At 38.5% G+C, this 23893-nt stretch overlaps 1 protein-coding gene across 1 annotated transcript in view; it reads left to right on the top strand.

Moving 5' to 3' along the window:
• Positions 1-22731: 22731 nt before the first annotated feature.
• LOC131251260 (ferredoxin-dependent glutamate synthase, chloroplastic-like) overlaps positions 22732-23893 on the top strand; it is a 175449-nt gene continuing 174287 nt past the window's right edge. The window contains exon 1 of the mRNA XM_058251878.1: positions 22732-23215. Within this exon, the coding sequence (XP_058107861.1) occupies positions 22958-23215 (258 nt within the window). The 5' untranslated portion in view covers positions 22732-22957. The remainder of the gene's footprint in view (positions 23216-23893) is intronic.

Raw genomic sequence — 23893 nt, 5'->3', positions numbered from 1 at the left:
AAGTTTGATTCAGAGGACATGTTCATGCCTCTAACTGATCCTGTGTACCAGGATTGACCTCCTAGTCTGATGGAGGTGTAGTTAGGTTTATTGCTTTCATATAAATTAGGATTATGATAGTTTGATTTCAGTTTGTTTAGTCTTCGTGCTAACCCATTTACATGTTAAGAACTTTGGAAAAGCTTCAATTCTCCTTCTTTAGGTATTATCTTCTCATCACTTTCCATTTCTTTTTGTTGTCTCATGTGCATTGCATGCTTATTTTTTTTTACATTGAAGACAATGTAGGTTTTAGGTTGGGGTGTGGATTAGGTAAACTAATCAATGTTTTCTTAGTTTTGAGCAAAAATTGTGAAACTTTTCAATTTTTCAAGTTCAAAACATGTTTGGGAAATGATAATTTATGGAATTAAGAATGCTTTGAGTATGATGATAACATGGAGATTGAACTTTGAATTATTAGAGTTTGATCAACCGAGTAGACTATCGTCTAAATTCTTACGTTTAATTAATTAAGAGAAAGTTTGAATATCAAGTTAATCTAAGTCGTAAGATACATTCAATTTGCTTTCTGTGAATAGTACTAGAATTTCTGATTGTTAGTATGTATATCATTGAAAGATATTTAGAATTAAGTCTGGAGAATTTTATCCACCTTAAAAGATGAAAAGAACCAATTAAAAAATAGTGAGATCGACAAAAAGGTCGTGTATGATGAAAAGATTGGAAAAGAATGTAAAGTCTGAAAATAATGAATAAAAAGAGACCGTCAATATAAAATAAAAAACTAAAAAAAGAAGGAAAATGGGATAAGTTCGGAATCAACACTTAATTATTCAAGTAATCCTGAGCCGATAAGCATGGCTAACATTATGAAATGATAGTAATTTTATGGAAAGTAAGTTGAAAATCACTGAGCACATTGGAAAAACTTGATATATGAACTTATGCTCTCAATTGATTGATGAAGAACCTATTTGATTGATTGCTTGCTTGATTCAGCTCTAGGTTTTCAAATTTTCACTCTCGCTTATTTGGATTATACTCATTCATACTTGTTTACACAAAAGATTATTTTCTTGAAGAACTTTGAACTTTGATAATTAAAGATCACTTCATGTATGTTTTGCTCGGGACTAGCAAAATGTTGCTTAAGTAGTGTGTTGAGTGTCAAATATTGCATATTTTTCCCTATTTATATCTTGGTTTTATAAATATGATATTGCTTAATGTTATATTTTATACATGTTTGTGTTGCAAGGTGAATCTGAGAGCTTGGTTTGAAAATAATGTTAAAAGCAAGTATGTGATGTTCAAGAATCACCAAGGCAAATGATGGATCTTAAGAGACCAAAATTGAAGAATTCACATGCCAAAGATCCAAGGAAACCAAGTGAGGAATGAAGAGACTTGAAGATTTCAAGTGAAGAAAAGGAATTTGCATGAATCTTGATTAGCCTAGGCTCAGGCTCGACTAGCCCTGGCTTTGGCTTGACTAGCATAGGAAATTTTGGCTCGAACTCCAGCAACATTATCTTCTAAATTCGCATGACTCTCGACCAGTTGAAGATTGTCCTCGACCAGTCGAAGGTGACTCTCGAGCTTTCGAGCGTTACGCAGATTTTGCGCGGACTACGTAAATTTGATACGATTTCCGGACTTTTTCAACTCGGTGTGAAAGTTAGAGTTCCCCAACTATAAATAAGAGTTCCAAGGATGCTCCAGAGCATCTTCTAGGGTTTAAGGAGTAGAGTTAAAGCGTGGAGAGCAGTTGCCAAGAGTTTTCTTCTTCTTCCCTTGTTTTTATGCCTTAAGAGTTCTTAGTTCAATCATGTCTATGGTTGGCTAAATCTCTTAGCTAAGGCTAAGAGGTAAAGCTTGTAGCATGATTGGGATGTTTACTTTACCTTAATTCATATTTATATTGAACTTCATTGATTTCTAGTTAATTATAAGGAATATTTTTAGTTTTTTATGGTTTGTTGTGACTCAAATTATGATAGATCTACAATAGCTTTGAATATCTTCTTTTTCTTATTTGAGATTGTGGGATTGGTAAATCCTATTGCTTGCCATTATCTCTTGGGCATGGTTGGGTAATGGAATCCCTTTCAATCTTCACAATCCTCCTCCATTCATGACTAGTTCAATGAATGTTCAGAGATATGATCATCTCATCTTCCAATTGGATAGGATAGGACTCCAATCCCAATTGTGCCTCTTGAATCAAGTGAGGTAGCATCTCGATAGCTACAAGTGGATCCTTGGCACCCTAGTTTCCTTTTGATATTTGATAAATCTTTCACAATTACTGTCTTTATTCCAGATTTAGGTTTAGATCTTCTTCTAGTCCTTGTGGATTCGACCTCGGTCTCACTGAGTTATTACTACATCGCGACCCTACACTTGGTGTTGTGAACAATAGGCCTTCTATTTGAAAGGTTTCTAAATGGTCGGCTTGTTAATATTGATCCTTGCCCATCAAATCCTCTTCATGATCAACCTATACCTCCTCCACCAAGGATTAATTAGTTTGACCAATACCAATTTGCCAAAATTTGTCGCGACCAGTCGACAAAAGAAGGCAAGGCCGCCCATACTACCAGTTTGACCAAGAGATACCAAACCATGGAGCCTTTGGGGAGCAATACGTCCCCGGAGCCGAACAACCTAGGGGCAACCTCCTACTCCTCTGGTTCCTCCTACAGTTAATATGGTCCCTCCAATGTTTAACTCGATCGTTTAGGAATAGCAGAAACTTACTCATGTCCCTCAGACTAGTCTTAATGATTTAATCAATTTAATCTAAGTGGTTGTTAGCAATTAGCAAGGCCGCCATGTAAGCAGACCAACTTATAGGAATCCCTATCCAGAATGGATAGATTGGTACTATGAGCTGCCAAGGGGATATTATCCTCATGAGTTCACCCTTGATAAGTTAGGAAAATCATGTTTTTACTTAAATAATAAATAATTTAAATTTTTAACTACATATCTAAAGTATTTAAAAATATAAAAGTAAAAGAATCTTTGCATAATGATAGTTGAAGGAGTAAACATAATTCAAATATGTAATCTTATAATGATTAGGTATCATGCAAAATAAAAAGTAATCATAATTCAAGAGATGAGACACAATTTAACTTCAAAAGGAAATGAAAATTTTAGGAGTTACTTGAATGCTTTAAAAGTTGTCCCGGATAGATTAACTGGATCATGTTGTCTTGGATAGGATATCTTGGTATAATGTCTTAGATTATCTATTATCTTTGTTGCTTATCAAACAACCTGGAATAGGGAGTAAGATAGATTATTACACATGTAGGGAGCTTATGATAATGGTGGCACATGTGGCACTTATGGTAATTTGCACATTGGGCATGTAGGGAACTTGAAGATTAATAGTGGCACACAAGGCACATGTGGGGTACTTGAACATGAATGTGAAATTACGTGGTGGAATGCCACGACTATGTGGGGAAGCTTGGTGGAACTAAGGAATGATGGGTATGTCCTAGGGGGGTGATTAGGACCAAATAAAAATTATGCATTTAAATCCAATTGCCCACTTAAACTAATATGCAATTTAAACTAAGTAAGGTAATTAACTCTAAGGCTTCCAAACCATTAGAATATCCAATCACATAGACTACAAAGGATGTGGCAATTAATCAACTAGTTTATAAACATGATAGTATACATGTGTGTGAGATGTACTAAATATCAACACCTAGCATTCATATGATTAAACATTTATCACATAAACATAATTAAACAAGTGCTCAAATAACAATCCTAAACACAAGCATATATAGTGGTTTGGTTTCCTTACTCCACTCCCGGCGGATGCACTCGACCCATGAGTATACCGGATTTCACTATCGGAGGTTTTAAATCAGATTCACCTTTAACCTTTACAATCCTACACAAGGACCAGCTCATACAAGAAACTTTACATGGTTTTCTATAGGCTCGCCACGTGAAATTTTAGTTTTTGGCCGCAATGCATTTAAATGCGAAAGTATGGCGGAGATAGAGAATGATAGTTATATCTTAGAGGTGGGGTGATTATGACCAATAAAAAATACTAATTGCTTAACTTAAACTAATTAATAATTAAACTAAGTGAGGCAATATAACTCTAAGGCTTCCAAGCCAATAGAGGATCCAATTATATAGACTACAAAGGGTGTGTAAATAAGCAACTAATATATATATCAAGATAGTGTATATGTGTGTATGGGGCATGCTACTTGAAATTGCAGTAAATCGCTATAGTAGAGGTATGGAGGTACATCCAAGTATCCTAGAGGGGGGTGAATAGGACTTTTAAGGTTTTAATCTTACTTAAAAATTAATGTAATTGAGTTATATAGAATAAAACAAGATTATCATAAAACCATTCGCCTTCAAACATAAGGATAGCAAAACATATAAATGTGTTGTGATATGTTAAACATGTAGTGTGTACGAAGTAAGCATCTTACAAATCAACATACATGAGAAAAGGCAAGCATCACAAGCACAGCGATATATAGTGGTTCGGCTATTTACCTACTCCACTCCTGGCAGACGCACTCTCCCCTAGAGTGTACCGGATTTCACTATCTAATGGTTTTAAATCAGGTTAACCATGAACCTTCATAGCCTTGCTCAAGGACTCTAGATTTATGTCCTACTCAAGGACAAAGGTTCTACACAAGAACCTAACGATTTAGGCCACACAGGCCAAGGTCCTACACAAGGGCCTAAAGTTTAGGCCACACAGGCTAAGGTCCCACACAAGAGCCTAAACGTATTCTCCCATCGGATGCCTACAAAAGGTATTAACGAGTTTGAAACTCAAACTCTGAATCCCAATCCTACCCAAGGAAATGACTTCAGACTCAATGGACTCTATATACTTACTGATAAGTAAGTGAGACCTGTTCAGTACTTGTTGTTGAAGATTTTCTTGTTGATGAAGAGTCTTCAGCTCCCCTAAACCGTAACCACTTGTAGATACTTCAATCGACAATGCGAGGTTGTTGGGTTTAAGGTTTGGTCTGATCTTCTCTAATAAATAATGTGTAATTAAGACCTAAAGAAGATTCCCATGAGCTTAGCATTCAAGGATCCTAGCAAAATGATTTGATAATAAAGACTGTTACTGGAAGATCAATAAATACTAGAGTCATAGTTCAATCCAAGCTATTGAATATATCAATAAATGCTTGAGTAATGAATTGAATGATGAACTCCTATGGGAAAGAGAGCTTGAGGATGAGGGTATTAACTATGACAATTACTCTCTTAAAACTCTCTTCAATATAAGCTTAAAAGTCCAACAAGCAACCCATGTGGTATATAAAGACAAATTTCAATGATAAAAAAAATGGGTAGAAATCTGACATTGTCGATGCCATCAAAGAGTATTTGATGTCATCAAAGTTTCCTTCTTTAATGCCATCGAACCTACTCCGATTGCATCGACTTCCTACACCAAGGTATTCAGTTGGGTGTAGGACAAATTATGTCCGATCTCATTGAGCAACCTTCGATGTCATCGACATGCACTTTGATGCCATCGAGGAATGGTTCGATGCCATCAGGATTCCCTTGAAAAATACATTTTTAGTTGCTAGACTGTTTGAGGCCTTTTTCGATGTTATTGATCACTGTCTTCGATGCCATTGAGAGAAATATGATTTTCCTATAAAAAAAATCTCTAGACAGTTTGTCCCCTATTTTGATGTCACTAATTAGACTTCAATGCCATCGGAATTTGAATTTCGATGTCATTGAACGTCCGTTGATGCAATCGAAAACATGTGATTTTCTTAGAAAGCTTGCTAAACAAACTGGTCCATACTTCGATGCTATCGCACAATCTTCGATGCCATCAATAACTTACTTCGATGTCATTGATAGAAGTTTAATTGCACCAAAGAACACTTAGAGTATTTCATGTATAGTGGAAGGAAGAGGCCAAGGTCGATGATATTAAAGTGGGCTTGATGTCATCAAAACTTATATTTTGATGCCACCGAACATCACACGATGTAATCGACAATTTCCAGCATATATTTAGTTTGTTGTTGGAGTATTTGGCCATATTTTTTATGCAATCGAACTAGGTTCGATGCCATCTACACTATCCTCGATTACACTTCGATGCAATCGACATGACATAAAATTTACATGTATAGTTCATAATTCCTCCCATACTTAAAATATCATAAACTAAGCTTACCAAGGATTTTTTTAAAAATATTTGTGGGTAAGATTAGGTTCTTATGAGTGGGGTCATATACCTTAAGGGTTTAGTTAGGGAAGTGAGGCTTTATTTACCTGTGTGAAGCACTCAAACTTCTTCAGTCTTGGTTGAGGTTTTGGTCTTGTAATCTTCAGTTTGGGGCTCACTTGACAAACTGACTCACTAGAACAGCTCCGTCAACAGGCTGAGAGTACTAACCGTTATATGGCCAGTCAGACCGAGGCCATGCAGCGATTGTTAGCCGTTGTGATGGAGCAAATGCAACTTACGCCCAAAATAATGGTAGCTCGGTTGGTAATGTTGTCCCTTTCTCGCCGACACCATCATTACAGCGTAATACGCCACCTACTCCTCAGGAGGTAAGAATTCATTCACTTGTTGCAGAGGTTAGCCGACTAGAGCAGAAAGCTAGAAATTATGATAATAGAAATCAAGGATTGCCAAAGGGATTCTTCCATCCATGAGGTCCTAGATTTCAAGAGAATTTTAATAGATTTGTTCCAGATCATCAGCCAGCCATGGAACCTCCTCGGGTGGATCGTGACCAGATATTACAACTAGAGTAGGAAGTTGCGAGCCAGGTATTGGGCCGCAATGCCATTCCTACTTATCATAAACCATACCCAAAATGGGTAGATCGGCAACACCTCTTGCCGAGGAATTATCGACCGAATTTTGCTCTATTTTTAGGGGAGCAAGGTCAATCGACTATCAAGCATGTTGGTCGACTCACCATGTAATGTGGTGAACCAGCCAATAATGATTATTATAAATTACAATTATTCAATCATCCGTTGATTGTTGTGGCCTTCACATGGTATTTCAATTTGTTGCCAGATTCAATACATAGCTGGCAATAATTGGAAGAAAGGTTTCATGCTCAATTCTTTTATAAGAATAGAAACATCACTATGCTTGATCTCGCACGATTCTAGCAATTGCATGGTGAGTCATGCGAAAGCTATATTATGCAATTTAAGTGGGTAAAGAGCCATTGTAAGGTGGTCATGATCAAAGCTGAATTTGTGTAACTTGCACAAGACAGTTTGGAATATAAGCTCCACAAAAAGTTTGTAAGCACGGAGTTTGTTGATTTATATGACCTCATTAAGAAAGTCTCTCGATATGAAGAATTACTCCAAGAGGGGGCTAGGCAAGCAAACTCATCAATTGGAATGTACCAACTACATGACACATAGACTCACGTGATTGACAAACAAGGTGCACAAATCAATGCATTAACAATCTCTCCCTTTGTCAATTACATGACAAAAACTTAACCTAAACAATGTCATGGTCCATACCAATGAGATATCAAAACAACACAAAATATTAGATGTCCAAATTTACAAAAATTTACAAATTTAAATACAGGACTCAAGATATGTAACACTAGCAATACGCCCCCCATAATTGCTCCCCCTATCTTTATCAATCCCTGCATGGAACAAACAAATTTTGCAAAACAGAATTCATTGTTTTGGTGGGACTTGATATTTCTTCCCCTTTTATCAGTATTTGACAAAGAGTTAATTCCAATATATATAAAAAGAAAAACATAGCATGTAACAACTCTATAAGCCATAGATTTACCAATATTAAGGCATGAACTAACAAGGGATTAAATGGTGCATATTGTTGATGTAAAAATCTGGTCCACTCTTTTTAGACCTTCAAGTACCCACAAAGGAAGAAGATAAAGGAGACCCTAGCTAAAGCAGTGGACCCTCCGATGCCAAAGTTAAGCTAGGAATCTGGGTCTAGTAGCATCAAGGGGTTTTGGGTGAGAGATTCTGCGTACTCCTCTTCGTAGATGGGATCTGTATATATAAGATCCTTGGCGGTGTCATATATAGTATTAAATTTGTCGCTTGGTGCCATGCCACACAAGGAAGCTAATTTGGTGGAGCACAATTGCTATCCCGGGATTCTTGGAGAAAATCTAGGAGATATATCCTAGTATATCTCGGGTGATGGGCGGCTCATTAAGTATGGGTATGGGGCCGAGCTCCACTCGAGGCCTGAACTAAGCTCGTATTCGAACTTAGGAAAATTGAAGTTGGAGGTCGAGTCCATATTTGAATGGGCTATCATCGAGGTTGGTCAGAATGAGCTCGGGACTGATCAGACTAAGCTTGGGGTTAGTTAGACTAGGCTCGGGGTCAGCCTCGGGTTAGGATCGAAGTTGGCATGATCAATTGACTTTGAGGTCGGGATGGTCATAGTATTTCCATTTTGATTCTTTTTGGTCGGTCCATTTTTACCCACAACAGAAGCCCCCATTGCTTTCGAGTGATCTTCAGGTCCTCGAGGAGCAAGCTATTGTGGGCCAACTTAGTGCTCGGTCTCAAACAAGTCAAGAGGTTGAGAGATCGAATCACTGCTGTTATGACAGACGATGAGAGGCGGTGGGTGCGGGGATCAAAACGGATTTCTAATGATGATTGCGCCTCTCAGAGGCGGCGGGAGTGACGATGTTGTTTGGTTATCAAATGCACAGTTGGATGTCAACTGTCCATGGGTCGGGGCTCAAGCTTGCTCTCGGTTTGAACGCTTGCCACGTGGTCCATTGGGAGGGCTTTGGCGTGTGATGTTACGGTTCCTTGTGCCAGAGCATTAAGTATTGGTCATGAATGCGCTGGGCTGGTCATGGATATAAAGAGGGGGAGGGACGCGCAACTTTCTCATTCTCACTCTGCTATCTTGCTCTCTGCCGGACCAAGCGATTTTTGGTAAGTCGGAAATCCCTCTGCTTCCCTCTTTTCTGGCAGTATTCCCTTTTTCGGTCCACAGTTTCCCTTTTCTAGTCTACTTTTTTTCTTTTTGTTTTCTGTTGGGATGTCGAGCATGTCTGGCCGTTGGTCAATTTATATTGTGGCTCTACATTAAGCATGCTTATTATGGTCATTCAAAAGTTATATTAATCAAATTATGAATGATAAAAAATAGTCTAAGCTAAAAACATGTGATATCAAAATTTAGTAACTTTAAAGCTTAAATTGGCTAATAGTGATGCGCGAGCTAATGGTGGGGTGTACTAACAAGCTAACAAAAGAAAAGTATCAACACAAATGAGGTTATATTCCTCGAATTTACCAATTAAGTACAAAGTAGGCTAAATCCTCATATTTTCGTATAGTGCTCACTAACGAGGATTAGTCCTCTAATTTAACTATAAAGCATAAAATTGAGGTTGAAATCCTCTTATTTTAAATTCAACCCAAATGGACCTTCTAAGGTCACCTATCGGGGGTGTTATGGTCTCCCAAGTCTCTAGGGAGGGATACCGTGGTATAGGTTGTTAAGACACATAAGTGACTAAGGTCTTTAACATTAGAGGAGTCTTCTGATGATTATTTGGATTTCTCCGTACCATCCCATGTTATCGTCATAGCCTTGCCTTTATATCTTATTTTACTATGGCAATTAGTGATAACATGTCCATAACCCCATCAGTTTTAACATTGGACTTGCTTAGGTGGTTTAACAAGCTAATCTTTATGATTCCCAATCATCTTGTCCTTCTTGTCACAACTCTTCCATCTACTTAATTTGAGGAATTAATTTTCTTTCAAAATCTTCATCCTCATCATCACTATCATTTTTATATTTAATAATTTTAAGCTTATATAAATGCCTATGAGATATTTTGAGGACAATAAGTTTCTTTACTCTAGAGAGGGTCTTAAAGTGTAGTTCATATGTTTATAGGGAACCTAAGAATTCTTTTATTTTCATCTCATATATGTTTTTATACTCTTCTATTGAGGTTATCTTGGGAGTGAACTTATCCAGTAAGGATCTAAATATTTTTTGTACATATGCGCTCTTTCGGAATCCCCTCTTCTAAACCCCACATAGAATTACAAATTTTATTAAGTTTTAAATAAAATTCCATGAAAGTTTCAAACTCTTCCATCCTTATGTTTTTTATTGGATCATTAAGAGTTAAAACTTCAATCTATTTATTATATTAGTTTCCTTGTGGAAGACTTCCAATATGTCTCATGCTTCATTCCATGTTTCACATGTGCATATACATTTAAATTTTTCAGGGTAAATTGCACAATAAATAGTATTAAGAGCTTTGGCATCATAAGTATACCGCGCTTTCTCCTTAGCATTCTCTTTGGATTTTCTTTATGAGAGTTAATTGTTATACCATCATTCATGACTTATTTCATAACCATCGTTCATCCTTGTTCGACAATTTCCTAAACATAGGGTCAATAGAACTTAGAAAGACCTCATTTTAGCTTTCCAATTGAAATTGCATAGAATAAGATACCACAATTATGTACAAAAGCTTGGCAAAGCTAAGGAATGAAAGCTATGTCCCAAAGGGGGTGATTAGGACCAATTAAAATTTATGTTTATTTAAATACAATTGTGTAACTTAAACTAACGTTCAAATTAAACTAAGCAATTTAATATTAAGACTTTCAAACCATTAGTGGGTGGTAATCAAACAACTAGTCCATAAGCACAATAGTGTATATGTCACGCCCTAAATTTGGAAATCGGGCTCACAAAATTTCTGATTTTTCAAATCCGGTGTCGACAGCCTTCGTAGTACCCCATTCTCGGCTCCCAGCACCCATACGCCAGATTTCGATCCTGGGATCTTATAAGGAGGATTTTTCAACGTACATTTATCTCATAAGAAGCATAACCACAAGTTTATCCAAATCATAAAGGCAACATCATTATCACATATCCACTAATATAAATATTTGAATACAATGCTGAAAGGGAAATACATATATTGAAAATCAAAGCTCCAGGAGTCCGCTACACGTTCCAAGCTCAACGCTGCTGCGACCTAATGCCACCTGAACGCATCTATCGTGCATAAGCATATAGAAAAGCTTAGAGGGTGGTGTAAGTGTGTTCGATGCACGTGCCAAGCATATATATATCAGAGTAAGCGGAAATACTGCAAGTCTATAAATCATTCAATATCAAAATATACAATACGGATCGACAATGCAAATGCGAAATTATAGAGCTAAATATCAGATGCTGAGTCCACGAATACCATCAACCTTAATCGGTTTGTGCAATACAGAAGCACAGTAAACCAAATGCTATGTGCTGAGGATGCAATGTAATATGCGATGCGAATGAAATGACCAAACTGGAGTATAAAGTTAGGATGATAGTACGTAGTATCGCAGGCTACGGGGTCCACCACAAGGGACTTTTATCCAAACTAGTCCTATACCTAAATTTGGATAGTCAGACTCAATGTGGTAAACTCCTGATCTCAGGTTAGTCGCGCTCCCCAACCGAAATCCTGGCCATTACGAAAGTACACGTAATAAATAGTTATGCACGAAATTCAGTGAGGCAAACATGAAATTGAGTGGGGTAAACATGAAATTGAGCGGAGCAAACTAAAAATTCACCAGGGCAAAAATGAATTTCATCGGGGCAAACTAGAAATTGAGCTGGGGAAACATGAAATTGAGCTGGGCAAACATGAAATTGAGTGGGGCAAACTGAAAATTGAGCGGGGCAAACATGAAATTGAGCAGGGCAAACTAGAAAATCAGCGGGGCAAATTAGAAATTCAGCGGGTGAAACATGAAATTGAGCAGGGCAAACATGAAATTAAGCGGGACAAGCATGAAATTGAGTGGGGCAAGCATGAAATTGAGCGGGTCAAACATGAAATTGCCATTAATGACCTTAGTTCTAATATATGGGAGCAAATGAGGCTGAAAAATATATAGTAGTTGGACATTGAATGATTAAAAACATTAACTACTTTTACGAGGTTAGTAGAGAAGGACAAGCGCTTTATACCAGATGACCTACAGCTGAAGAAAATTTCCAAATAAAAGGGTTGATTGCAAAATGGCTGATTAAAACTATATTGGGTTATTGTGAGTAGAGAAAGAACTCAGACTGAAATGTACAAAATTGAAAATTTTCTGCACTCCAAGATTACTATAAACCTCGTACAATGTATATTCAACGATGTATATAATATAATGTATATAATATGAAATGGTACATGAGTGGGACAATAATGTACAATGTATATTCAACACTGAAATTAATACTCCGTATAATACAACATCTTTCCAAAATTCCTCCTATGCCTTGGACAAATATCATCTACAGACTAGAGACAAGCAATCATATACTATTGACTTCCTCCAATCGACGGTGAATTTTTACATGGCTGTTCCCGCCAAGGTGAGACCGCTACACAAAATGTCGATGAATTTCATTACGAATATGCCACAGTCATAACCATTGTACTGCTTTGGCGCAGATTCATCGAGTCTGGTGGTCCACTTCTTCCCTTCAAGCGCAGTGCTGTCTCCAGTGGCATGGATGAGAATGGGGAGTGCATCAGTCATCTTCTTCATCTTCTGCTTGTACTTTGGCTTTAGATTTATGCATAAGATATCCACAACAACGATTTCTCTTACTCTAGGATAGATGACCAGCAAAAACCAATGTAAAATTTCATGATTTATGGGCGCATAGACCTGTCCATGATTTACAAAATAATATATTAGTCAAAACATGATAGAACACATAACAGTGAGAGTTGATGTTCTGTGACGAGTGCATTACCCATTCATAACACCAAATTATTTTGGCATATGGTTTATCTCGCTGCTTGGTAATTGCGTAGGCCGTGGTCAGTTGGCCTATTAGCGAGGCCCGTTCTGACGCCGATTTGGAGGCCCGGTATGTGATCAAAACTGGGAAACACCCCTCAAGGCTTTGTTGTTACAAACATGATCAAAGTTCAATACAAGTAAGAAAATAAAATCTTTGAATAGATTAAGGATTGCCGAAATAAACAGTTACCATAAAATACGTAGGACAGAACTTGCAATCCTGAGGATATGCTATTGAAAGGTCGTTATGCCTTTTTTCAAGGAACTCGATGTATGTGTCGATAGCCCAATCAATAGGATGGTATGATTTAGTCATAGATTAATATAACAATTAATTATATGTCAATCAATGCATATAGAGAATAAATTAGTGGTGCTTACCTCACTATCAATCCATGCATCCTTCATCCATATCGTACTGAACCATTTCCCTACTGTCATGTCCTTGTTTGCTTCATACTAGTCATTTGCCTCTTTCACCTCCTACGCGGACAGTATCCTGAAAGGATCCATCTGTAAAGGAAATGGTATCGGAGAAGTAGCAAAAGCTGTTACTTGCTCGGGTTCGGGAACCGCTCCAGGGGTTATATCGAATGCAGACAGGGACAAGTACGGAGAAATCTTGTAATATGACAGCTTCGGTATCCTTTTGGTTCTTCTTTCATAAACGGGATGAGAAGTGGATGCATTCAATACAATACCTTTGGTATTATTATACGATTGCACATCTAGATCCCCATGTCCAGGTTCTTTATCTTTAATATCATTTATTTCCCCTCTCTTCCTCAACTCCTCACCCTCCTCCTCCATCACAAAACGTCCCCTATGTGTACAACTACCTTCCTTCTCCTTATTAAACTCCTCCCCCTCATTCGTTAACTTTTCCTTATCCTCAAAAAACAAATCCTTCTCCCTCCTCAATTGTTCTTTCTCTCTCAGTAACGTCTCCCTCTCATCAAACATTGCATCTTTCCTTCTCATATCTTCCCTCTCCTTCTTTAACTCCTCTCTCTCCTTCTTCAACTCTTCCCTCTTAATTTGAAATTCCTCCATAAAAACAACATTCTTTATAATACCCCCCCTCGGTATACCCCCCATCGATCCCTCTCCCTTCATGTCTTTCTCATCGTTATCATCTGACTCGTCATCCTCCTTATGATAAATGTCATTACCCTCATCATCATCTTCCTAGGTTTTAGTGAGCTACAAAATGTATAGATGGATATATAAGAGTAAGGATAGCTTTATAATGGCAGAAAAAATATAGTTCATTTTTCATAACATATCACCTGGAAACTGTCACACACCAAGCGAAGGGCATCCATTTCCCATTCTCGTAACATTGGTTCTAATTTCATTACTACTAATGTCTGCAAAAGAACAAAGAGTAATGTTAAATAAAAAATTGATAAGGATGTCAAGTTAAGCAAAGTAAATGCTGGAGATATATATAAACTTACAGCTTTACTCTCGAAAATACCATGCATTCTATTGTACCTCCAACCCTTCCAACTTCGATATTGAATGAAGCGTGGAATTTGATGGGGAACATATGAAACAACACACTCTTGTAGGGCCAGAAATATCTCTACTGCACATACCTATTAGAATGAAACTGCACCAGGTTAAAAATCTAAAATTGACTATAGAGGAAAAACATATAGAAAATAAAAGATGTTCTTACTTGTAGAGGAAGGACGCAACCACATACAGTGTATCGAGGGGAACTTAATGCGGCAACGATAGATTCGATTCCTTACGACATTGTATAATATCCCAAATTACCCCAGGGATACCTATAGAAATCATCTAACAGGTCCACCAATTGAATATAATCGATGTTGCACATGTTTTTCGGTTCGGTTCCCCTAAGAAAGCACTCCACAACTAGAAGTAGGGCAACCTTCACGACATCTTCATGTTTATCAACTAATCTCTCAAACACATCCATTAGGTGCTTTTTTAATATTAGATATTCTTTGAAGTATTTGTCTCATAGTGTACTCGTAGTACAACGATTCTTCGGTACAGTAAGATCTCCAATCTTAAGACCGGTAATGAGGGCGAAGTCCATCTCGGTAAACTGCAATCGCCTCCCCCTGATCTCAAATACTATATCACCTTTGTATCTTATAAAAAGAAGGTGAAATAGAGCCCCTATAAATCTAAAGGATGTAACATGCAATAGAAACGAGAAAGGGGATTGCCTAAACAAATTTAGCCAACTATCGTGCTTCTCTACTCCACCCTTCACCTTGTCAAACCACCATGTCAGTGTATACCTAGATGTTAGGTTGGAGATTACGGCAGAATATTCGTCGCTTGCAGAGACGAATTGAAAAACATATCAAACATAAAATTCACAAGATAAGCATGGTGTACAAAATCAGACATAATTGAAAATAATGTAGCATTTCATTAATTTGAACAAGCTTCATATGAAATAGAGATAGAAATTGAGCAGGGAAATACCGAAAATTGTACAAGACAAACTATCAATATAAGCGAGACAAACTATAATTTGTTCGGCTCAAACTGCAAATTGAGCAGGGCAAACTGGATATTAACAAGGGCAAGCTAGATATTCAATGGGGCAAACTACCAGAAATTCAATGCGTAATCTCAGCATTCAATGTGTATTCCTGAATAATCTCATTTTTCAATTATTCGACCAATGCATTTTACCAAGTTCAATGTTAGCCAGATTAGTGAACTTTATATTGATAGTATCAACAAGAAGATGTTATTTGTAACTAGTTTTGTTGGTTGGTTAATTGGTCACATTTTCTTCATGAAATGAGTTGGATTCGTATTATTTTGGTACGGCAAAATAATTATATTACATCTAATGTACTTATTCGATCTAATAAGTACCTTGTGTCAGAATTGAGAAAGTCTATGCCTCGAATCTTTAGTGTTCTTTTATTTATCACCTGTGTCTACTATTTAAGCAAAATATCGTCGCCTATTGTCACTAAGAATTTGAAACAAACCTCAGAAACGGAAGAAATGGGGGAAAGTACGGACCAAACAAACGTAAAAATAGAAACGACTTCCGAAACGATGTAGACTAAACAGGAACAAGAGGCATCCACAAAAGAGGTCTCTATCCTTTGTTCGGAAGAAAATAAGGATCCAGATAAACTATATAGGAATCAAGGGTTTCAAGAAAATTGGAAGATGGAAATACTTAAAGAAGATAAAGACCTCTTTTGTATTGAAAAACCTCTGGTGACTCTTTTCAACTATAAACGATGGAATTGTCCATTGTGATATATAAAAAACGATCGCTTTAAGAAAATATTGAGCGGGGCAAACTAGAAAATTGATTGAGGGAAACATGAAATTTAGCAACGGAAACATGAAATTTTGTGGGGAAAACATGAAATTCAGCGGAAAAACATGAAATTGAGCAGGGCAAACTTGAATTTTAGCGGGGGAACACATGAAATTGAGCAGGGTAAACTAGAAAGTCAGCGGGACAAACTAGAAAATCAGTGAGGCAAGCATGAAATTGAGCGGCGTAAACTAGAAAATCAGCGGGGCAAACTAGAAATTCAGTGGGGCAAACTAGAAAAATCAGCGGGGCAAACATGAAATTGAGCGGGGAAAACTAGAAAATCAGCGAGGCAAACTAGAAAATTAGCGGGGTAAACTAGAAATTGAGCGCGGCAAACATGAAATTGAAGGGGGCAAACATGAAATTCAGCGGGGCAAACATGAAATTCAGCGGGGCAAACTAGAAAATCAACGGGGAAAATAAGAAATTGATCGGGGCAAACTTGATTTTCAACGGGGGAAACATGAAATTCATCGGCTCAAATCATGAAATTCAACGGGGCAAACATGGAATTGAGTGGGGGAAACATGAAATTTAGCGGGGGAAACTAAAAAATCAGCGGGGCAAATATGAAATTCAACAGGGCAAACTTAGCAGATAATTTCATAGCTTGAGCCAAAAAATCTAAACGTATCCAATGTTCAAATGGACCACACTACATGAAATTTTGAATTGAACTTCTAATGTTGATCATTTCTTAGGGTCCAAAGAAGTTTTGGATCAAACTTATAATTGTGATTTCTATTAATCCACGTCTGTATGGTCTTATAAATAGGTTTGATAACAAACAAACATAACTGTTGGGCCCACTGTGGTTTCAACGGTGGAAATCATAATGCCCACTGTTTCCCGTGGTATGATCCACTTGATCTTTTGATATGCTTCAATTTGGGGTTAAACCACTCAAATTAGATGGAAAAACAGATGGACGGCGTGGATATACTACATACATTCAATGTGGGTTCAACTGAGTTTACTTAGTACAATGGGAGCGTACTGACTAACTCAGTATGCAATCCGATTACGCTTGCTGTGCCCCACAATGATGTTTTATTTCTAATACATCATGTTCATTGGATTATGCAATACCCCTCCGTTTTCATCAGAATATGTATACACCAAAACCCCATATGTGGGAGGGAACCTAGACATTGAGCGGGGTAAACATGAAATTGAACGGGGCAAACATGAAATTGAGCTTGCCAAACTAGAAAATCAGCGAGGAAAATAAGAAATTGATTGGGGCAAACTTGATTTTCAGCGGGGGAAACATGAAATTCATCGGCTCAAATCATGAAATTCAACAGGGCAAACATGGAATTGAGCAGGGCAAACAGAAAATTGAGCGGGGTAAACATGAAATTCAGTGGAGGAAACATGAAATTTAGTGGGGCAAACTAAAAAATCAGCAGGGCAAACATAAAATTCAGCGGAGCAAACTAGATAATCGGCGGGGCAAACTTAACAGATAATTTTATGAGAAAATTCTAAACGTATCCAATGTTCAAATGGACTACACCACATGAAATTTTGAATTGAACTTCTAATGTTAATCATTTCTTAGGAGCCACGGAAGTTTTGGATCAAGCTTATAATTGTGTTTTCTATTAATCCATGTCTTTATGATCTTATGAATAGGTTTGATAACAAACAAACATAACTGTTGGGCCCACTATGGTTTCAATGGTGGAAATCATTATGCCCATTGTTTCCCGTGGTATGATCTACTTGATCTTTTGATATACTTCAATTTGGGGGTAAACCGCTCGGATGGAAAAATGGATGGACGGCGTGGATATACTACATACATTCAGTGTGGGCCTAATTGAGTTTACTTAGTACAATGGAAGCGTACTGACTAACTCAGTATGCAATCCGATTACGCTTGCTACGCCCTACAATGATGTTTTATTTGTAATACATTATGTTCATCGGATTATGTAATACCCCTCTATTTTTATCAGAATATGTAAACACTAAAACCCCATATGTGGGAGGGAACCTAGACATTGAGGGAGAGAACCTAGACATTGAGCGGGACAAATATGAAATGGAATGGGGCAAATATGAAATTCAGTGGGGGAAACATTCAATTCAACAGGGAAAACATGAAATTCAAAGTAGAAAAATGAAATTAATTGGGGCAAACTTGATTTTCAGCGGGGGAAACATGAAATTTAGCAGGGCAAATCATGAAATTCAATGGGGGCAAACATGGAATTGAGTGGGGCAAACTGAAAATCGAGCAGGGCAAATATGAAATTTAGCTCGGCAAACTAGGAATTCAGCGGGGCAAATTAAAAGATCAGCGGGGCAAACATGAAATTTAGCAGGGCAAACTAGACAATTAGCTGGGCAAACATGAAATTGAGTGGGATAAACTAGAAAATCAGTGGGGCAAACTAGAAATCAGCGGGACAAACATGAAATTGAGTGGGGAAAACATGAAATCAGTGGGGCAAACTAGAAAATCAGCAGGGCAAACCAAAAAATCATTATGCCCACTGTTTGCCGTGGTATGATCCACTTGATCTTTCGATATGCTTCAATTTGGGGCTCAACCCCTTAAATTAGATGAAAAAATGGATGGACGGCATGGATATACTACATACATTCAATGTGGGCTCAACTGAGTTTAAAATATACTTGTGCTGTGTGCTTTCTTCACTGGACCAACCATTTTTAGAAGAAGACAAAATGCTGATAAGGGGGCCCAAAAAATGGGTTTTTTGGTCTTTCTACCTGAAATGGAGTGTGGAAAGCGAGTGAAAGTAATGGCGGTGAAAGCAGCAGTGGAAAGGGAGAGGAAAAGCCATGGCAGTGAAAAGGAGGGGTATTTTCGTCCTGGAAAGTGGTCTCCGCACGTGCAGGTCTAAGTTCGTATAGTAAGTTTGTATTGTTTCATAAAAACCGCTGGATAAAAGGTGGGGTCCATAGTCGTAAATTTCTCCTTTGAATATCTGCTGCGCTTGCTGGTTCTCCAATGCAGGGTGCCCGCTAAAAAATAAAAAAGGAAAAAAAAAAAGAATAAAAAACTCGTGACAGGATTCTACGCAACAAAAGTTTTGTCAGATCCATCCTGATGTAAGTGTGGCATCCATTCCGTCCATCACTTACAACGCTCAAAAGTCAGGCTGATACAAAGGTCAAGTGGGCCACCCCTTATCAAACAGTGGGGACGAAGACACCCACCTTCAAAACCTTTTTGGGCCCCACCTTGATATTTATACATCATCCAACTTCCAACTCGTTTATAAGGCGATCTCCTCCCTTTTGTTTCCTTTAGTAGGCCAACTTGAATTTTTTGGGACTCTTGTTTTAGTGTGATCTGGCTCAATATGATGGACGGATTAGATGTTAGACAGGCATCAAGGTAGGTCCCACAGTTATTTTCGTTGCCCGAGCTCCCTACGGGCAAATTCGCGGCGCATCGCACAGGGAACATTGAAATTTGAAAGGGATACGGTTTGGCTAGTTATGCTGCCACCAGCCAGGTGGCTAGTGTTGGTGCTATGTGGACGACCCCACCATGATGTATGCAGTTTATCCACGCCGTCCATCCATTTTGAAAGATAATTTTAAGGATTGATATCAAAAATGAGATAGATATAAATCTCAGGTGGACCACACCATGGGAAAACAGTAGTGATTGAATGTCCACCATTAAAAACATCTTAGGGCCCATTGTAATGGTTATTTGACATCTAACCTGTTGATTAGGTTATAAAGACTTGGATGAAGGGAAAAATATATATCGGGTTGATCCAAAACTTTTGTGGCCTCAAAGAAGTTTTTAATGGTGGGCGTTCAATCAACACTGTGCGGTCCACTTAAGATTTGGTTCAACCTTATTTTTGGTCTCATATCATAAAATGATACGAAAGAATGGGTGGCTAGCATGGATGAAATACATGTATCATAGTGGGCCCACAGAGAACCGACCACTACCCATTGGCTAGTGTCAGGGTCCATAGCCAATCCGTTTCCCATTGAAAGCGATTGACAACCCCCAATGGGAAAGGGGAGCGGATTGGATGCTAAGTGACTTGGCAAAATGACATTGGCCGATATCAATCAGCTGTTTCCTTTCCATAAATGCTCTTCCAATGGAGATCTATTAGCGGATATTTTTTCATCCACGCAGTAAATGCACTCGGCCATGCACAGTAATTGTAAACAATTAAGAAAAAAAAGGACGCGGATTCATTGTCAAAGACTTTTGCATGAAGTTCCTACCCACGTGGGGCCACTGTGATGTTTGTGAGAAATCCTACCCGTCCATCTATTTTTTGAGTTCAATTCAGGACATGAGGTCAAAAATGAACCGTTTCAAAGCTCAAGTAGGCCAAAAACGTGATGATTGAACGTCCACAGTTGAAATATTCATGGGCCACAGAGGTTTTGAGTCATGCTAATATTTTTAATTTCAGTTCATCCCTGTAGGAATGAAGTTATTAATGGTACGGATGGCTTGTAAACATCAATGTTGAACCCAAGCAGATTTAAACTGTAGGAATTTTCCTAACCACATTTTCTTTTAGTACGGCGTACTTGAGCTTTGGATACGGTTCACTTTGGCATTATTTTATGAGATGAACTCAAAAAACGAATGGAATGGGAGGATTTCTCACAAACATTACAGTGGGCCCCACCTGGGTTCTCAGAAACTTCCGCGTCTAGAAAAAATGTACTTACGTGGCCAAGGGAAGCGAATTGCCTACTGAGTAAACTGTGTACGGTCTACTGTGATTTCTGTATTTTATCCAGTTTGTCCATCCATTTTATAAGATAATTTTAGGGCCTTAGCTCAAAACCTAAGCATATAAAAGGCTAAAATCGACCACACGAGGAAACAGTGTGAATTGAATTTATACCGTTGAAAAATTCCTGGAGGCCACATAAGTTTTGGATCAAGATTATATATATATATATATATGTTTTTTGATCCTTTGAACAGTTTAGATGAAAAATAAACATCACTGTGGGGCTTGGAAAGATTTCGATGGTGGAAATTATTATTTCCACTGTTTCCTATGGTATGGTCCACTTAATATTTTTATAAGCTTCAATTTTGGGCTCAATGCCTAAAATTAGTTAGAAAAACAGATGGAAGGTGTGGATAGATCACATAAATTCATAGCGGGCTCAACTGAATTTTCTCAGCATGACGACCGATCTCATGGCCGAGTGGGTGCACAGTGGAAACGGAAAAAGATCTGTTAACGGATCCAACGGAGTAGCATTTATACCCTGGAAGCATGCCATTGTTATCTAACCAATAGCGTTTTGCCACGTCACTTCAGTAACGTTTTGGCTACTGAAGCGTCCAGTATCCAATCCGCTCCCGTGGGAAAGAGGGCTGCGCCAAACGAAAACGGACTGGATTCCTTCTAGCATCTGTTTCATGCATTAAAAAATCAAGCATGTGTGATCCACCCTGTTTCATATGTAAAATACACTGTCTGACAGGTTATATCCTAGCAAGGCCTGATGGTTAAATATCAGCTTAGATCCACAGCTCAGATCGTGACGCTAACATGGAAGAATGAGGATGGGATGACAACCATAAGTTTGTGTGTGGGCCGTTGCAGTGTATATCTTTCATCAAACCATTTAATCAAGTGTAAGTGACTAACATACAGAGAATATGCATAAATCATCCTGATACAAAACTCAGGCAGGCCACACCGTGTGACCTTAGCAGCTTTGGTAGCAATTTTACATCGTTCCCATTGATGTGGTCCATATCAGTTTCTAATCGAGATTATCTCCTGGATGTACCGCCTAGATAATGGTTATCGCCTGATGGACGGCGTGGATTTCACACGTACAACGTATGGCTCACACCACACAGCTTGGGTGTTTTATGCCATGAGGAAAACTGGAGTTGTTGACGGTTGTGGTCCCTTGAAAAACAACATCACTGTACATAGGATTCGAATCCTCTACTACACGTAAGCAGTCCGTAGAACACCCAAATCCGTGGGAACCGCCATGTTGTATATATAAAATCCACTACTCTTATCAGGTTCCTTCTTTGATCTTATTCCGTAAGACAAAATCTCTGCTGTAATCAACAAGCTTGGATGGGCCACACCGGATGGAACATTGGGGATGGGATGCCAACAATAGGATTCTGTGTGAGACAACCACGGGTGTCTATCTTTCACCGCACCCGTAAATCATCACAACCGTAAACCAAGTGTAATTCACAAGGATAAAGAGATGAGACAAAAATCAGCCTCATCCAACAATCAGGCAGGCCAGACTGTGTTCTCGAGCAATTTTATATTGTTTCCGTTGGTGTGGTCGAAAATAAGTTTCTAATCGGCTTATCTATTACATATACGTTCCTAATAACGTTAGCCACTTGATCATACAGAGTGGATTTTACATATACAACATGGTGGACCCACATAGGTTTGGTGTTTTATAAGCTGCGCGAACACGTGTTGTGGTACAATTCCGCTGCCTGGACATCTCTATCCAACTTTCGCGCAGTCTCTCTCCGCAGTAAACCCGATTGGAGAGAGGCGGGTGGTCTTCGTTGCCTATCCTTCTCTCTATCTCTCTTTTATCTTCGTACCGCCTCCTCCCTCCACACAATCCTCTTCCCTTTCTCTGTCTCTCATCTCATCTCATCCGTGTATTTTCCTGGCCACTCTTCATCCTATTGCTTCTCTTCATCCCAGTGCCTCTCTCCATCCCAGTGCGAGTAAAATGGCCAGTCTTCCATCGTCGTTTGTTCCGGTTTCCCACCTCCTCCACTCTCATGGCCACCCTTCTCCAAACCGCACTCTTCTTCTTCGAGATTTATCCGGCCTCCGCGGCAAACCGTCGATTCGGACGAGGTTGAGAAACGGCACTAAAATCGTCCGCATAGGCCACGGATTCCTCCGGAACGGCTGGTCAGTGACACGAGCGATTCTTGAATTGGAACGGACCGGCGTTTCTTCCCGGCAACCATCGAAAGTGGAAGTACGTTGTTCTTTTTTTATTCATGGTTGAACTCTTAGTACTTTATGATGACAGGACCGTGAGTTCGGTGGGCCATTATGTATCTGGGCCGTATACTGAAAATCAAGGGAATCTGATCATGTTAACCGTTCAATTCGTGGCCTGAAAATGGACTACCAACACTGAATAATGGACAAAGTGAGGAATGGTGGGCAAATCATGAAGGTTAGGATTGCCGATTTAGGCTATGGCCGTTGTGGCCCACCAATTCAACCATCCAGATCACCAACAAATTTGCCACTGTTCCATGGAGATAGTTTGATCGGTACTAGTGAAGCATGCATTGATATGGCATTGATGATTAATCATGGGGCTTTACTTTGTTTTCACTTAATATTTTCTCTGGATGGGGACTGGAGGGACAAGATAAATGGTAATTTTGTAGGGGGGGTGGTGGTTATTTGATAATCGAGCCGTGTATGGTGCTTGATATGCAGGCACTTAAATACTACACGTGTTGTATGTTAACCAGAGCTAAACTGGTTAAATAGTGGAATCCACTATTGTTAAGTTACAGTACAAAAATCAGGTTGAACAATCCTTACCCTCTGATTCCTGGGCACTTTTTTTCTTTTTTGAAATAAGACCATTGGATATTTTTCATTTCTAACCATCCTATATATGTCTAGCAATCTAATC

This window comes from Magnolia sinica, chromosome 7 (assembly GCF_029962835.1).
Source record: "Magnolia sinica isolate HGM2019 chromosome 7, MsV1, whole genome shotgun sequence".
NCBI classification, from domain to species: Eukaryota; Viridiplantae; Streptophyta; class Magnoliopsida; order Magnoliales; family Magnoliaceae; genus Magnolia; species Magnolia sinica.
The sequence above is the reverse complement of the archived record's forward strand: the minus strand, read 5'-3'. Positions and strand labels throughout refer to the sequence as shown.